The 18,025-nt window shown below is 47.0% G+C and overlaps 1 protein-coding gene across 4 annotated transcripts in view; it reads right to left on the bottom strand.

Moving 5' to 3' along the window:
• Positions 1-18,025, bottom strand: part of LOC138580073 (zinc finger protein 282-like) — a 209,992-nt gene that overhangs the window by 69,820 nt on the left and 122,147 nt on the right. For all 4 annotated transcript variants that reach the window (XR_011304169.1, XM_069650325.1, XM_069650326.1 and 1 more), the window contains 3 exons: positions 17,399-17,509; positions 5,765-5,872; positions 4,493-4,630 (listed from right to left, as the gene is read on the bottom strand). Coding sequence is in view for 3 of the 4 variants with exons in the window: in XM_069650325.1 (XP_069506426.1) it covers positions 4,493-4,630; positions 5,765-5,872; positions 17,399-17,509 (357 nt within the window). In the remaining variant the exon portion in view is untranslated. The remainder of the gene's footprint in view (positions 1-4,492; positions 4,631-5,764; positions 5,873-17,398; positions 17,510-18,025) is intronic.

Genomic DNA, 18,025 nt, shown 5'->3' with positions numbered 1-18,025 from the left:
ACATATGAAACTTTCTTCTTTGAACTACTCCTGAGAACCAAGGCAAAGACTTTTCCGTTTAACTACCAGAACCGTTTTTACTTATACAAGACTCTAGCCCATTGACTTTGGCCTAACTATTGCATTGGAACAACTCCTCTGGTTAACTCAAACAATTTGCACTGTTTAAGAATAATTCTACTATTCGTTTTATTAATTTATGCTTTTTTGCTCCTACTTCAAATGCTATGAATGCCATTTTGCTCCTCCTTCAAAGTAGTTTAAATGCCTCAGAACCAGATAGTGTGAGGTACTGTAGTATATTTTTGTGCAATATTGATTGCCTCCTTTTAGTGAATGTTTTCTAACTGACTGTAATAAATTAATAAGTGGTTTACCAAGAAACCTTGAGTATTAGAGTCTATTTGAATACTTGCGATTGTAGACCTCTGTGTAACCTCATTACAAGCTCACATTCCCTCTTGAGATAAGCCTGGCTGGTCAGCTCGCTGCCAAAAACTGTGGTACAGACTTCAAAGGTTGGTTTTGCTTACACCTGTAGTCATAGTTGTGTGTAATGGTCCCAGAAGGTACTGCATGCACACTTTGCCTAACACTTGTATATATGTAATCAGATAGGATTGTGTTGGCTTAATGGTATAATTGTGATTTTATTTGTGTATTGAAACTCAAAGGCCTTGAAATAAATGTATTTGTATTTTTAATACATCTACACCTGGCTGGGAGTGATTTGTAAGTGTCCTTTACTCTGTGTGCTCATTGAGGTCCTTCAGTCACCCGCACCCCTCCTGAGACCTAGTCTTGACCGCCCCCAAGTCACATTGATTGGTCTGGCTTGTCCAGAAGGTTACCTTGTTCCAGGAAACTAGACTGGCCTCCTGAACCTCTGCCCATCAGGTCAGAGTTCAGAAACCCATCTCAACACCAACCTTTAAATCACGGCTGGTACAGCTATACCTAGGCCCAGAGGGATACGGATGAGTGAGGGAGTGACACTTTAGATGAACAATGAGTAAACAGGAGGGTTGGAGGGGGAGGGAACTCTGACAAACTCCATAGGCATCATCTTTACATTGTGTCACAGCACCTTCAGTGCAGTGGCACAGGGAAGTCTTAGATTTCCCAAAGATTTAATTAAATATCTTCTCTTGGTGAAACGACTGTTTCCAAAAGCAGTGAAGTGAAATTGACTTTACTTACAATTTGTAACTTTCTAGACCCAGCACACACCATCTTACCATAGGGTGCAGGAGGGGTTACTTAGTATCCCCTTTGTCTAGTTTTGCATGGAACATTTTTATTTTACCCTTTCTACAATTAATGACTGGTGGCAGTGATTTACTTTTTACTACCATTGTGTTTTTACCGCAGGCACATTCGCCATTTCTTGTTGGAAAGGTCCTTCTTGAGATATACTCTGCGCGCCAAACCAGGTTTGGTCCCTTTGTTAGTTTTGCTTTGGTGGGATTCACGCGTGAAGGCCGCCTCTGGCTCCAGCGTGTCCAGCAGGGGCAGGAAGTGAGGGAGGTGGCCGAAACTCCCTGTGCTTAGTCTCGTTGGTTACAGGAATGCACCCTAGGGTGATTGGCTGGAGGGCGGTCCTCAGAGGACAGCCACCCTGCTGTGTGATTGACAGCTAGGCTGCGAATGGATGGGAGAAACCTGCATAAAAGGTGAGGCTTTTTGCTTGGAAGGCAGAGTCGACCACTGGACAAAGGAATCCGAAGAAGAACTTGGAAGAGACTTCTGCTGCAACTCCTGGACCGTTGGATTGCCTAGTGAAGCCCTGCTGCAGTGCTGAAGCTCTGAATTTGCCTCGACTAGAGAAGATCTGCAAAGAACGACTTGCCGCCTTGGATTGGTGGGACCAATCTACCCCAAGACGAGCTCATCTGGAAATCCTCTCGGAGCTTGCCCCACTCTGCACGGAGCTCAGGAAAGGTCTGCCATCTTGGCGTGCCGCTCCACAGCACTCTGGGACTCTACAAATGCTAACCCAACACGGCCTCCGTCTGGAATCCCTCCATGCCCCTCTGTAAAATGGAACCTGGAAGTGAACCAGTAAGCAAACACATCTTGGACCAAAGACCATGGTTCAAATGGTATGCACAGCTGATTACAAAGCCAAACACATGGGGAACAGAGACATGCCTTAGACCGCCACCCTTCCCACAGCCCTCAAACAGCATGCAGACTGGAACGGGTGGTCCCACTGAACCCCGGGACGTGTACTCACCGGAGACGGAGGCAGACGGCCCGAGCATCGGATTCAGCCCTCACTTCCCGCTGCCAAGCCGGGAACACAGGGGGTGGCATATTGGAGAACACCACGGCAACACCGTGTTTGTAAGTTGCAGACATCCGAGACAGCAGGGTCCTGCCGTTTGGTCTCAAAGACGTGGAGACACCGCACCAAGGGGGTGGGGCTGGGGGGTAGGTCATCCTCTTACATGGCGAGACTCAGCCAGGGGAGGCAGCGGACTCGGGTGGAAGTGAGGTGCGCGGACATCGAGGACCGGAAGGAAGTGAACAGGGAAAAGACGGCAACTCTTATAGGAGGCGGTGCTAACAAGCACCAACCAATAGGAAACATCCTATGCCAGGACATTACAGATTGGTGGGGAAGTAAGCTAGGGGCAGGAGATAAAAGCCCATGCATTGACCAAGAGTGGTGTTCATTACCATATAGGACGCTGAACAGGAAGGAGAAGGAAGAAGAGAGTGGTGGGCCTATCCGGAGCCCAAGGAGTGAGAGGCAGTACCGGAAGGTTCCACTTCCCTACCTATGTGGGTCTTGACAGTGAAGAAACTGTCAAGAAGACTTTACCATCAACCCTGTAATAATTTTAATTTGGAATAATAAATATCATTTCAGCAGCAATCCACGTCTCCCGAGTCCGTCATTCCACACCCTCTCAGATTTGATCCAGACCCCCTAAAGTTCCAGAAGCTTCTGAAGACTTCTTCTCTACTTCCCTTCACCCTCCCTTGCTAATGCCCCCAACCGTCACTTACCAGCTCCCCTCCATCACTGCCCCCCCCGGCACTTCTTGTTACTGCACTTGCACAATCCGACTGTCACAAGGCCCAGTAGGACGGTTGTTGTTTGGTAATGCGCACCAAGCCCTTAGGTAGACGGGCGTAACAGACAAGAAATCATAAAACTTAGTTACAGTAGAAGGTAGCAATCCATAGATCAGGTAATTGCACAAGAGGGAAAAAAGATACAACATAGTGGGTACATCACATGCATAGTGGTGGCTTTGGTGAGTCAAAGGGCGTTAGCCTGAACAACAGTATGTACATACGTACATATATAGGTCCCATTTACATATCTATGTCATCATATGCCCAAGGTTCATGAAGGTGAGAAGGCTTCATCTCCCCTTGTCCGCCCCACCCCCTTTCTTTGTCTTGTGGTGCATGGAAACCTTTTTGTTGTATAGGGCACCTTATAAATATGCAGTAAATAAATGGTTTAAAGAAATTGCAGGAAAGATCACCGGTTCTGGGTAGCCAGACTGACCCTAAATCATTGATCATACACACATGCACAAATCAAATAATCAGGAGCAGCCAACCAGTGTTGGCCACCATACAAATGACTGCAAGCATTCTTCCAGGGGCAAACGAAAGGGAGGGATATTGCCACATATCCGAAAGCCGCAGCCAATACCAGATAACACCACACATTCTGTTGTAAACTCCTGGACAGAATGAACATCAGACAGGTGTCCCTGAGTGGCCATTCCCTGTCTCCACCCACTCTCAATCCTGGGCAATGAAACACATCTGCCTGGACACTCCCGGAAAAAGGCTTCCTGTGAGCCCAAGTGTTTAGAAACCATGCAGCTAAAATACGAAAAGTATACTGCCACCAACCAGTACAAGGTTAACCTGTCTGGGCTAGGGTAGCGACCCAGGCAGACTAAGGGGCCCCTTCCTGGTAGCCCCCAGACACAAAGTTAAGAATTGCATCCTCAGTGAGGCCTGGACAGAACTCTATGGGGATCAATAGTCAGGGAATCACAAGTTAAGGGAACTCCCAACAGAAGCAGAAAAGGGATTTCCTGCACATCATTTGTTAAGTGGAGTGCAGATGTGTAGGTCTTTCAAGGCCCTACAGAGACATGTCTCATTAAACATGCCACAGTCTTGTGTCATGGGCTCGTACTGTCCCATGCAAAATAAAGCAGGTCAGCAGAAAAGTAATGGTTCTGTCCCATTAAAATGACGGTCCTGCAGAGGAGCACTGCTTCTGTGCCATTAAAGACAATCCTGCCCAGACTGGTAGCTCTGCTGAGAAATGCCTAGGAGAGAATACGCTTCCCATTGGGGGCTAGGACGGTTGGCTTTTCCTATGCGCCCAGACTGGTAGCTCTGCTGAGAAATGCCTAGGAGAGAATACGCTTCCCATTGGGGGCTAGGACGGTTGGCTTTTCCTATGCTGGTGATTGCCGGCTAGCACTAGCTCTTCATGCTTTTAACATACCAGGGTGCACTATGAGCAGCCTCGCCAACACACATTCTGCAATCCGCCGTGGGAAAATGGTGCAGGGGTGTCTAAGCTGGACGTGTCCTGTGGGATGGGCCGGAAACGTTTCTGCCGCTGCAGGAAGAGGCTGTAGTCCTGCACAAAAGAGAAAACAATGGGCAATATTCGATCAGCATTAGTATACTAATGGTTCTTCATTCATTTTTCAGTTTAGAAAACATGCAAAGCAGGCATTGAAAAAAAACAGACTGCTCGTGTGACTCTGACAAGGCTATGGGTCATTCCTGCTCTCCAAGCAGGACCTTCCAGACTTTGGTTATTGGCCAATAGGCCAATACGCTACTTTCCCATAATTCTTCAGAGTCAGAAAATTCGGATTGGACCACTGCTGTGCAGGGAGGGGGGGGGTTTGTGAGGTTTGGGTTGTGTTCCCGCTTTCGGCTTGTGGGCGCTTCGGCTCTCACCAATTGCAATTGGTTATTTATAAACACACTGAAATACCCAGAGGTTTCCAAGCGTGGACCCGGGCATTGAACCTGCGTTGTTCCACGCATCGTCTTGCTTCCAAGGCAAACGCATTGCCCCAGAGGCTATCCTCCCAAGGCCATCCTCCTGGCTTTTAGGATAAGAGGACCCCCTGCACCCATTCTTCAAAGACCCTGGAGTAACCTGACCATGACAAGTGAGGCCCTTTGCGTCCCCGTGCTGCGGTTAACACTGTCCGAAAAAACACAGTACCTGCTTCGAGTCCAGTGAGGGGTCCTGCATCATGTTTTTCTGCCTTCTTCACCCATGAGTCCTTGCACCAGCGAAAGACGAAGACCAGCTCGAACCTGCAACCCCTGCAAATCAAGGACCGCGGCTGACAGCGGCAAGAGTAACCTCAGAGCTTCCATTGCCGTGCCAAGTCCCTGGTAGAATCGGAGTACGGGGGTGGGGATGAGTTATAGTGGTTCTTACCTGCCCCTAAACGCCCTTTAAAAGTTTTCCTAACTTTCACTATACTTTGGTTTTACTATAGCTTGCTGGCGCAAGCATTCCGAAAGTTGTGGACACTCCAATTAGTTGGAATACATTGGCCTCTAATCTTTGGAACTGTTCACTGGACACTAGAGACGCTACCTTCATTTTCTCAGGCATCACAAACTATTGTATTATATTGTGATGCTCTGCTATGGTAAAGCCCATCCTTACATACAATTACGCCATATTTTTGAAGCATTTGCAGGGTGTTCTAGAAGGAGGTTCAGGCGTCATTTCTGTACGAACCTTTGGATGCATCGATGCCGCTTGTGCCTAGGTCCTGATGGTCCAGAGAGTCTGACATTGCATCTTCTTTGATGATGAATGATACAATCTCTGCAACGTCCTCATGTTCTAAAAGAGAAGAGCAGCAACTGTGGTTACAAATAAGAGTATTTACGTTCAAACAAACATTTCACCGCAAATTGTCAGTTAAATCAACAGAAATGCAAGGGGAGGCCCCTTCACACCGCTGCAGTCCCTCCAACATACCCTCACTTAATACCCCAACTCAATACCCCTTCTAAGAACTGTGATAAAATGGGACTATTAAAAAAAAAAAAAAAGATGTTTTGCGACTCGCTGTGTTGGTCCTCGTTATTTTGGTACAATACCAAATAGGACACCAGATAACCTTGTGCCAACACCACCCTGGCTCCCTGTTAGGGAGAATTCCCAGAAATGTGCTAATTCCCTCTACCTTAGAGACCCTCAGTAACTTTGCTGGATTTTGAGGACTTGAATTTTTAACCTGGAGAGAGCGAGACCCTTTTTCCCCACTCTCTCATGTATTTTTGTTACGATTTGAACACAGTTTCTTTTGGTTGTGGAGTCTGACAAATTACAGAGGCATCATCTTTGCATTGCGACACACACAGCACCTTCAGTGAAGTGGCACAGGGAAGTCTTCCAGATTTCCCCAAGGTTTAAATACTTTCTCTTGGATAAACTAGTGTTTCTAAGAGCAGTGAAGTGAAATTGACTTTACTTGCACTTTTAAACTTTCTAGACCCAGCACACACTATCTTACAATAGAGAGCTGGAGTGGTTACTTAGTATCCCCTTTGTCTAGCTTGTCATGTAAAATTTTTATGTTACCCTGTGGTTTACTTTTAACTACAATGGTGTGCTTTTACTGCGGGCTACGTTCGCATCTTCGGTAAAGCACCAAAGGGTGCCAATTTCGTCAAAATATCCCAGTCTTTTTCTACCATTTCTTTATGGAAAGCTCCTCGAGATTTATTCTGTGCGCCAACCCAGGTTTGGCCCCTTTGTTGGGTTTGCCTTTGGTGGGATTCACTAGTGAAGCCTGCCTCTGGCTCCAGTGTGTCTGGCCCCTGCAGGAAGTGAGGGAGGTGCCCGCAACTCCCTGTGCTTAGTCTCCTAGGAGCCAGGAATGCACATCGACGATTGGCCGGCTGGCTGTCCGGCAAGGACAGCCACCCTGCTGTGCGATTGACAGCTAGGCTGGAATGAATGGGAGGAACCTGCATAAATAAGGTGTGGCTTTTTGGTTTGGAAGGCAGAATCGACCACTGGACGAAGGAATCTGAAGAAGAACTTGCCTGCTGCAACTCCTGGACTATTGGTTTGCCCGGTGAAGCCCTGCTGCTGTGCTGAAGCTTTGAATTCACCTTGCCTAGAGAAGCCCTGTAAGGACGACTTCTCATCTTGAGTTGATGGGACCAATGAACTCCAAAGTAATCCACCTGGACATCCTCTCGAAGCTGGTTTTATTTCCACCGCAGCTGCTGCTGGAACCGAAGAGCCAGGGAGAGGAACACCAGATCGTGTGCGTTGCTTTTAAGTTGGCCAAGAGCTGCAGGAAGATCCTCCAGACTCCCGAAAGCATGACAGACAGAGTCTGAGCCAGCTCAACAGAGTGCTGGACCTCAGATGCTAGGAAAGCCCATCTCAACAGCCGCAGTGGTGCCATTTGCTGAGACGCGAGGCGCTGACACTGCGAAGTGCCACTGAATAGAAGTTGGTCCTTTTCTGTCGCGGACCGTCCCGTTTGCATTGCAGGAGTCCTCTAGACGTCCTCCCTCTTGTCCCCACGACTGAGGCCCAGGAACACAGGATCTGCACAGCTGCACAGGAACAGAAGCCAGCTGGAACAGTTTTTCTTCTAACCAAAAGGTACTGTAATGTCTAAAATAACTTACCTCTTGTTGTGTAACCTCACTTGTTCTCAGTTGAGACTTGTCTTGGTTGCTTCTGTAGAGTTGCTAACAGCTTCTTTACCTCACAAGCCTAATCAGCTTGTGGCCCTACTTTGATTTCTTCTTTTCTACAAAGACTTCTAAAACATTGTGCAAGACTTTTATCTACCTGCAAAAATTGCTTTAGCTCACCTAGACTTTTGCCCAATTGACATTGGCCTGGCCTCGCTCCCTGAATGACTTCTTCCCTCGGACTGTGTTTCGTCTTCCTTGCAGGAAGGGGTTACCTTACTTTGCATTGGGGTTACCAAAAGTACTTACCTGCTTCAGAATATTTGTGAGATCTCTTGTTTTGTTCCAATAACCTTTTTCTTTGACATACTCCCAAGTATTGCTCTAAATGCAACAGTGATGTATAAATATCCAGTGTCCTGCTATTTAAGTCACCTGTGGGTATAGGAAGTGTCTGTGTCATCCCAAATGGTTACTTACTGATTTAGAGAAACAGTATTTTGTAGTGTATTTGTGTGTTACTATTAGATTGCCCCCTTCTGAAGACTTACTCTAACTGACTTAAAATAATTGTTTAATCAAGAAACCTTGTATGTAAGACTATTTGAATACTTGTCACTGTGAATCTCTAACTCCCCTACTGCTCACATTGACCCCTCTTGAGATAAGCCTGGCTGCTCAATCACGCTACCAACCTGTGTAGTACAGACTTATACCAAAGGTTGGGTTCCTATTGCCAGGTGGTCAGGGTTGTTGTAGTGCACCCATAACGTACTGCATACAATCTTGCCTAACAAAAGGTATAAGAAAATAGCCTTTATATCCCTATTCTATGGGTTACCCTACCCAACAGTACTAACTGGGGGTGCTGGTCGTCAGTAGTGAAGTCCAAAAACTAAACCGTCCGTCCTCGGTCTCAAAGCTTATCTTTACTGGCCCTACCGCACAATGTCCGTAAGCTTTGGACGAGGGGGGGGGGAATGACTCCCTTCCCCTGGTTCCCTGTATGAATAGCCTTCTCTTACTTCTCGATGATTCGGTATTCTGATGTGGTTCCTCTTTCCAGACTCTTCCAGTGTCCCATATACTTCTCATGGGTTCAGCGACCCTCCTCTGGTCACTGAAATGAGGAGCTTCTACTTGTTTTTTTTGTTCAGTTTGCTTAGGGTCCCAACCCCCTCTTGGTTTTGATTCTTTACTTTGGCTACTTGGTTTACTCTCCTGCCAAGTATCGCCCTGAGAGGAATTACCTGATGGCAAACTATTTTTCTTCAGCTCTTTGCTTCCCACTGCTACCAGGGAGACTACTCCTGCTGCAACTCTGGGCTTCTTCACTCCCAGCATCAGCAACCAGGGTCATCATATGATCCCAATTCCAGTTGCCAGAATCTATGGTTTTTGGTGCAACGGACCAAAAAGACACGGATTTAGTCACAGGTCTCCCGTTTGGAATACTGAACATTTGCTATTGAAGCAAGCAGGCCACTCGTGGGCTTCATCGGTTAAACTACAGTGGCTACAACCAATGCGCAAGCGGCAGTACCTGCAGAATAGGGTTACCTACACCCGTGCCACTGAGTATTTTGGACTTGGTGTGAAATAAGGACTACACACCTAGCCGCACACTACATACTTTGGCTGGGAAGTACTGTTTGACGCATCTTGAGAGATTCCTTGTGATCCATAGGTTTTCTGCCCGTACCTGGCACCCTGCCAGCATTCAGTCTGCTAGTGACAGCACAAAGTATGTTCCTCGGTTTTGACCACACCCCATTCTTAACAGGTAGCTCATCTACCATACTAATAGTAACTTTGGCCCTGAAGAAGGTTGGGCTCATCAGAACAGGTTGAGCCACACCAGGTGAAACTCAAGTAGGCCGTTTTTCAACCAAGCTATGTCGACAAAAGAGTCAGCATTAAATGTCAGCTAAAACGTGGCAGCTTTGCTCGGTCGTATTGGCATGTTTAAACGTGATTAGCCAATAGATGCACTATATGAAGAATTATACTAAGAATGATATCCAGTCAGTGAATTTCAGGTGTTGTTCATGATTAATGGTATGTGCAATCAGGATTTCGACTGTTTTTGCACAAATTTCATATGGATGGTACTCCAATCCGATTAGTATTTGTAAACGTGTGTGTGTGTTCCTTCTGGCGACAACACAGCTATGTTTTTGGGTGATGTGTGTGGACCAGACACGAGAATGGTCAAAGGTATGCATGTGAATGAAAATACGAGTTTAGTTATGAAGGCATGCCAGTTTTACATACTGCACTCTTATGTTGGTGGTCTTTTAAGTTTCCTATGTTTTCACTTCGTGTTTGTCCATGGACAAACTTTTGTACGGATAAACATTTTTGTAATCTACTGTGGAATTGTATTTACTGATATTCAAATTAATAAGAATATGGCCGACGAGATATTCTACATATTTGGTCTATGCATTTTTCAAAGCATCTGTTGGATGGTCTCGTTATACCTCTCGACTAAACTGTTGGGCTGTGGATGATAAACTGCCATTCTGAGATGTTCTATGTGCAGAGTGTGACAGACTTGTTTTAGGATGTCAGACAAAATCTGTCCATTGATCCGCCACAATCTCTTTAGGAATACCCATGCGGGCTATCAAGGGGATTAGGTCGTCAGACAGTCTACTTGACCATCACCAGATAATATTTATGCCCTCTACTGGAGGGTTCCATGGGTCCCACAATGTCCATGCCGAAGCAATGGAATGGTTTGGTGATCAGGGGCATAGGTTGTTTGAGAGTACCCAGTAATACAGAGCCTTCTTTACTCGAAGTGGGGATGGTTCCACTAGGATCCCCGTCAACTTGTGGCGGCCCTGGCATTCTGTAGGGCAGGGTCAGCTCTTGTGCAGATCTAAAACCGTCTTCCTGTTCATCCAATCTCCAGCGACCGGCAATATGGACTGTTCCTTTCATTGTTTTTGCAGCACTCGTTAAGCTTTGCAGTTTTTTGCAGGTTTTTATAGGGGTACAAAGCAAGGAGTCATCATAAAAAGGTGCCTGTTCAAGCCACCCGTCTTCAATCTTCTTTATTATCCTTGGCACGTTAGGGGGTGTTGGATCCCAACACTAAGTGTTCGGGTAAGGTAGGAAGTACAGCAGCGTTCAGTAACATGCCCTCCCCCACCATTTTAATGTTACCTCTCCGAAGGGATAGGGATTCACATCTACATGCACACATCTTTTTACTCTGGCTGGATTCCGCAAATCTGCACCTACAAATTTCTAGCAGACAGCAGTCGGAGGCTACTTGAATCCACCATCACCCGGGTTGGTATACCTTCGACTTTGGCTTCACAGGTGTAGGGATATGGTGAGTGAACAGGGCCATAGTGTGAATCCAGGACTCATTCTTCCAGTAGGGCATTGAATAGACCAATCAGTAGTTCAGGTTTTGCTTTCCTTGGACAATGCCTTGCGATATACCCCAACTGGTCACATGTGGCAGGCAGTACGATGCCCGGTTTCACTTTGACACCAAGATTCTCCCTGCACAGTCTTGTTCTCAACAGCTCCCCTTTGTTACATCGGAAGGGTGAGTGCTGAGGGGTGTTCCATGGTTGGGGTGTGTTAAATGTTACTCTGATGCCTGGGGTAAACGTCACTCTACCCCATGCCAGCCTTTGGATACGCCGTAGCTATGTTATCACCCTCAGCCAGGCTGGGTCTGTGGCGTTTGACCCATTTCTGTATTGGTGTAGGCAAGGCTTCCGCAAACTGTTAAACCACAATGCGATATGCGATTTGATGCCACCGATCAGCTGGGTCATCCACACAATAGAACCGTTGTCTGGGAGTTTCTCCTGGGTTTAGCCTGGTTTCTCTGATCCTTACTTGATAGGTCTCATTGTGACCTAATCACTCCAGGATTGCTCTTCACGTCCGCATAGGTGACGTCTCCTGTGGAATTAGCGGCCTGCATCTGTCCATTCATAAGGGGGCTAGGTACGGTCTGCATCTCTCTGGTGGCCAGTTTGCATTCCTTGCCACCCTTTAGAAATTCAAAGTAGTGAGACAGGTCTTCACCCACGGTATACTTTTGTAATACCGTAGTAGGTACTTGTGTTGTCTTCTCATTGCCGTGGCATTTAATAGTTGTGCCTGTTGCACTTGTATTGCTTGTTGGAAGTCTAGTCGGTCCGCTTGCGCTTGTTGCTTTTTCAGTTGAAGGTCTGTTGTAGCTGTTGTCCCTGGAGGGTTTTTATCCAATTCTACATGGTGTTCTCTCGATCCCACTTCTGACACCACTTGTCAAAGGCTTTGGTCAGAAATTAGCAGGTTGCTCTATGTAAACCGAATCTCCAACTCCAATAACCCAAGTAGGAAACTCCACAGAATTCAAGTCTCCTAGCTGCCTAACTCCTCCCTCCACACACTCACAATCCTTTTGTGACAAACTAACCACTTTCACAAAAAATGTTTTAAAACAATTTCTCATTTAACAATACAACCAGACTTGCAGTACAGTTAACATTATTACAATATTATATTCCTTTAATATATACTGCTCCTCTACCCACCGCCCTCCCGAGCCTATTCTACCACACCTTCTGTTCCTGCGCCTTGCAGGTGGAGTCCTTCATCCGAATTTTCTACTGAGTCGCGATCACTCGACCCATCATGCGTGGGCCCAAATATCGGAGCTACTAGATATTTCCAAGCTATCAAGGTTTCTGCTTCCTCCTCCCCACCCGAGTTACTCGTCTCCTGCCATATTGCAGTTTCAGCTTCTGACCACTTTTGTATCTTTCCACCACACTTCCATCGGACCATGGCATGCCTTCCAGTTCAGTTCATAGCAACTCTACGTTTCGCAAGTATATACGCCAGGTCTTTAAGTTTACTGACGTGCTTCAATTTACGTGGTCTGGGGAACCCTCCAATCAGGCATGCCCACGCCGATTCTATCGTTAGCTTAACCCCTTTTGTGTTCAGCCTATCCGCCACTCCCCTCCAGAAAGTTTCAATCACTGGGCACACCCAAAACATGCACACGATCCCAGCATTATTCTCGTTACATTTAGGGCATGCTTGCTGCCCTGCATTCGCAAATTTAGCTATTCTTTGGGGAGTCATGTAAGCTCTGTGGGTGATATACAACTGTATCTGCTGGAACCTGGCATTTCTTGACACCTTCTTGTGATATCTTTGAGCTCTCTCCCACATCCCATCTATCATAGGGGTGCCTGTAACGCTCACCTGATTCCCGTAGAGGCGCCGGTCTTGACTGGGCGTATACCGTATCTTCAAAGGTGATGTGTAACACACGGCTGGCTCTTTGGGCTGGACCTCTGTGCACTGTATGTCTGACTCGAAGGGTAAGATGTCTGCAGATAGAAAATATGGGATTAAGGAACTGGGTTATTGAATGTCTCTCTCTTCTTCCCTTTCTCTTCTCCTGTAGAACCCCAAAGGTTAACACTCTCACCTTAGGTAAGTGAACGCCGTGCTCTCCATCTGCCTCGGGGCAGGGTGCTGTAACCAGTTTCTTCACTGGATAAGGGGAGCAGGCCTCTTGACTTCAGAGGACTGCTGTCCGTCGTTTACTGCACGAACGGTAAGTTTCGAGTAATTCTAATGTCTTTAAAGTCTTTAGTAATGATGTTTCTTGTTTTGCAGGGTTCCGGCGATGGCGGATGACGGGCTGAAGTGAGTTGAAGATGGAGCCCGTGTGATGAATAGAAGCGTCTCGTAAGTAAGCGCTTGTTGCCTGCTTCACGATGCGCTCTGTCTTTTTATTTTGCAGGTACAAGTTCAGAGCGGCTGCAGGGTGCCGGAATACCCACTGGGTTAGATGTGGAAAGGAGTAATGGCACGTGAGTATTAAAGTTCCCCAATGTCTTTAAAAGCACCTTGTTTTGTCTTTCAGATGCGGGATGCAGCGTTGAAGGCCTCCGGAGCGTGCGAAGAGTTGGTAAGCTTTTGTCTTTCAGATGCCGGAATGCAGTGTGAAGACCTCCGGAGCGCACGAAGAGTAGGTAAGCCTTTGTCTTTCAGATGCCGGAATGCAGCGCGAGGCGTTGGTGACAGCCGATGGACCAGGTAAGTGAAGAGCTGTCACTGAAGACCGTAATGCTAACCTGTTTCTTGTCTTTATAGGTGTTGCTGAAGACTGGATTCAGGATGGTAAGCCTTTTTCCTTAGGCCCAGGATCAGATGCAGAAGGCACGATGAGCGTTCTGCTGCAGAGGATGCAGAATAACGCAAAGCAAGATTCATCCATCGGGTGTGGTTTAAATAGCCTCCTGTAGTGCTTAGGTGTCTCCTTCCACAGCCACGCCTAGGTAAGAAAAGAGTTCCTGCTTTCCAGAAGAGTTCCAGTGTTCTGAATCTAGGGAGTGGCTCCTGCCCCACCCAACAGGAAAAGTAGTTCCAAACAGAAGAGGATCAGAGGCTCAACTGGCAGGCAAGTAAGCAGCATGGTCTGCTGAAGGTAAGTCCACCCAAGCATTATGAGCCCGGCGCTTCCAGCGCTGGGACTGGGCATATTTATGAGCCTGGTGCCACTGGCGCCAGGACTGGGTCCAAAAGGTCCCAATTGGGACTGGTTGGCACTCGGAACCTGGGTTATGGATCTGCTTCCAAGGGAGTTGGGAAAACCCTGACCTTTTGGAAGCAGAGATCATGACAGTGCCCACCTCTTCTTCCCATTCCTGTCATAACCGCATTGGTTCTTTCCCCACTTTGGACATAACCATCTCATAGTCTCATGTCCTCCCTCTGCTATGTTGTATATAACCTCTAGGGTGGCATCCGGTTGGCCTTCCAGTATTATCTCCGACCACGTTTCTGTAACCCGCCGCACCACTCTATGGTATGTAATATGGTATGTAATATACTGTCCATTGTGTAATCCGGTTTTCACTGCCAAAGACTCAAAATCTAATCTTCCCATCTTGCCATGCATCGCCCAGCGTTGCTATCCCAACTGGTTCCCAGTGCTTCCTGATCGTTTATTAGTTGGGCGTCTTTTCCCACCAGTGCCAAAAGTGGCACCGGCGGGGAGCATGGGGTAGGGCTCTCAATTACCAGACAGGCCCTGTGCCATATGTCCCATCCCAGCAACATCAATTTCGGGCACTTTCATATTCTCTCTGGGCAGCCACATCATTTCTTGTAGAAAAAACGGTGCACATTCTGATCTAAACAGCCTATATTCCGAGGATGATTCTTCCGATAACCATTTTGCTACATATTGCAATTGACTCGCTAAGTAATAGGCCTTGTAGTTTGGCAGCTTTATCCCTCCTTTCTCATGCGTATTTTGTAGCTTCCAGAGGGCTATTCTATTTCTAGTCCCACTCCATAGGAAATCTCTACATATGCTATGTAATCGGTCAAAGAAAAGTTTTGGGATCAGATGCTGTATACTACTAAAGTAATGCAACAATCTCGGCAAGACCACCATTTTTAACATTGCTCCTCTTCCCATCATCGCCAAAGGAAGCTTCGCCCAGAACTTCATGCTACTCTCGATACCCTTGACCGCCCTCTGTGTTTTGCAGGTGCTCTGCCTCCACCGTATGGTAGATGTCTATTCCAAGGTATCTAAACGTGTCCACTTCCCACGGTATTGGCAATACCGGCAAGTGCTTTAGCGGGGTCCCCTTATATCTACCCAGCGGGAACACGAATGACTTTAGGATTTACTGCTATGCCGGACAGAAACACAAATTGTTCCATTACCTCCAGCACATATTGGAGGTTTTCTTCCAGGTATTTCAAGTACAACAGTATGTCGTCTGCATACAGGGAAATTAAATGTGGCCCTGCTTTAATGGTGATACCTATAACATTATACTGTTGTCTTAGGTATATTGCTAGTGGCTCTAGGGATAAAATATATAACATAGGGGACCATGGGCAACCCCGTCTAGTGCCCCTGCTAAGCTGCCACCTCTCAGAGATTATCCCTCCTGTTTTCACCCTGGCTAGCAACGCGCTATATAACAATTGGACCCATCTAAGGTACCCCTGGGACGAGAAAGAACGACCAAGAGAAGCGAAGATTAGCCATAGGAACAACATGGAGATGCAAAGAGGGCTACTACATAACATTAAGCTGTCCTGTAAATGGAGTCAGCAAGGTCAAGCATTTTACTTCAACTAGGCACACCCGATTCCACTTGACTCTCCCCTACACTATAAAAAGGTGTGGTTCTGCCAGAAGCAGTGAGGGATCTGGGGATGCCGTCTGGACCAGAGACGCCAAGCAGCAGAGAGGGGTAGGCGCTGAAGCATGGAGGAGAATGGTGTGCCGATACGCTAGCCCTGTGTCCGAGGGGCTGCAGCGTGGCAAGGGAGCCGTGTCTCCAAGGAGCTGGAGTGAGGCTGCCTCCATCCTGCTGGCGATGTTCGGGGGAATGCTAGTTCCCTTGGGACCTGTGCCGGCCTGAAGGGTGCCCGAGGGGCAGGTGGTGAGACCCGGACCTCAACCCTGTCTAACCAAAAGAGACCGCCTGTCAACAACGCTGCCCGGCGAGTTTCGATGAGACAAACTCTGGAGCGTGCGTGTGACTGCAGCAGAGCACGTAAGGGACAGAAATTGTAAAGCGGCACAGAGCGAAAAGCAAATGATCGATGGAAAGAAGCCTGAAACGGAAAGCAAGTGAAAAAGGTGTAAAGCAACACGAAGCAGAAAGCAAACAAGCGGCCATGGGCACAAGGAGGAAAAGGAAGGTGAAAATAAAGCAAGCAACAGTGCAAGTGTGCACAAGTAAACCGGAAAGAGGGAAAGAATGTGCAAGTGGGGACACGCCAAGGGGAAAGATTGAAAGAAGGTGCACGAATGCACAAGGAAAAGTAAAGGAGGTGAAAAGGAAGAAGAGTACAGTGGAAGAGGCACCAGAGGAGTGAACCAAAGTATAAAGAGGGACTAGAAGTCAGAGTGGTCATGCAGGGGAGGGGAGGGGACAAAAAGCCCTGCATTTTGGAAAGTCCAACACTGCCTCATGAACGAAAGACAAGAGTTGAAAGGTACAGTCTGACAAAGTGAACTTTTAATTGAGACGAGGGGCGCCTGGACTTGGGGAAGGGAACTTTGAGAGGCTTAACAAGAACTGGATATTTTTGTTTGAAATCAAGAGGAGTCCAAGCTTGGGCGAAGGGAACCCCAAGAGACCTAAGGGCATTGTAAACTTTGTGGATTTGCTGCAAGAGCCTTGCGTGGAAGGTTCCAAGAGCTCCCATTTTGAATTGAACTATGTTGCACTGGTAGAACTACAACTATTGGCAAGATTACCTGAAACCTGCTGTGGTTTACATGGTCTTTTCTTGAAACACTAAGAAGACTACCCATCGCATTTTGTGAAAGAGTGAGGGCAAGCATAGTTTTAGACAGACTGACATCGACAACCTTTAATAACATCACTAGAGTTAGGGCCAGTTAGGTATTACTTCAACCCTGGAACTTCGTAAACAAGGCTTTCAAAACTGTTAATTTGGCACCTGTGTCTCTTGATACCATGCCTGTCTCACACAGTATCCAATTTAAACAGCATTGGCACAGCGTAACCGTTGCTTTGTCTATCTGCCAGGATAATCCACCACTCCATCTTTGCTTACAACATTATGGGCCAGATGGACAAACTCCTAGTGGTGCAAGATATGCATTGGCCTATCAAGTGTGTAGGTAGCACTGCATTCCTGCGTTACCATCATGAGTCCTTCTCACCTGGGGGGCTTTTGATGCTTTCGCTTGTTGCAAAGTTTAGGAAGTTGATGGAACAGGGCTCCTCTTCTTCCTTTATTTTGAATGGAACCACCAAGGTGTTGACCGCAGATTCTGTCCAACAAAAAACAATGTAAGTGATTCAGCCGTAAAATTAGCTTGCAGTGACTGGTTCGGCAGGAACAGTAAAGGAAACCTACTAAATTGCTGCATCTGTTACTATATTATACACACAAACACAAAGTAGAAATTGTTCCATGAACCCAAGGACTCCCATTGCACTTTGAACACCTTTCAGCTTCTCAAGTTTAAATGTCCCCAGAGAATTGGATGAGACTCCACGCCGGCGCTCCACTATATGAGCTGGGAGGAACAGCAGAAGGTCTATTGGATTCGGACTATCATGAACTTCACCGCATGGACCTCACCCTCTTACATTCCCAAACATGGGGAACATTATGGATCACGGAGCAGTCCGCAGGTATCCATGACCGAACACACACCAGGAGTACATATTGTGTTGCGACACCGGGTTAAACATAGAAGATTTACATGATCTTGCATCATTACTGATATGTTTTACATGTGCACAAGGCTGCACTATTTCTTACCTGTGACATGGAACAGTAT

The sequence above is a fragment of the Ambystoma mexicanum genome, chromosome 3p, assembly GCF_040938575.1.
Source record: "Ambystoma mexicanum isolate Mex_15411 chromosome 3p, UKY_AmexF1_1, whole genome shotgun sequence".
NCBI classification, from domain to species: domain Eukaryota; kingdom Metazoa; phylum Chordata; class Amphibia; order Caudata; family Ambystomatidae; genus Ambystoma; species Ambystoma mexicanum.
The sequence above is the reverse complement of the archived record's forward strand: the minus strand, read 5'-3'. Positions and strand labels throughout refer to the sequence as shown.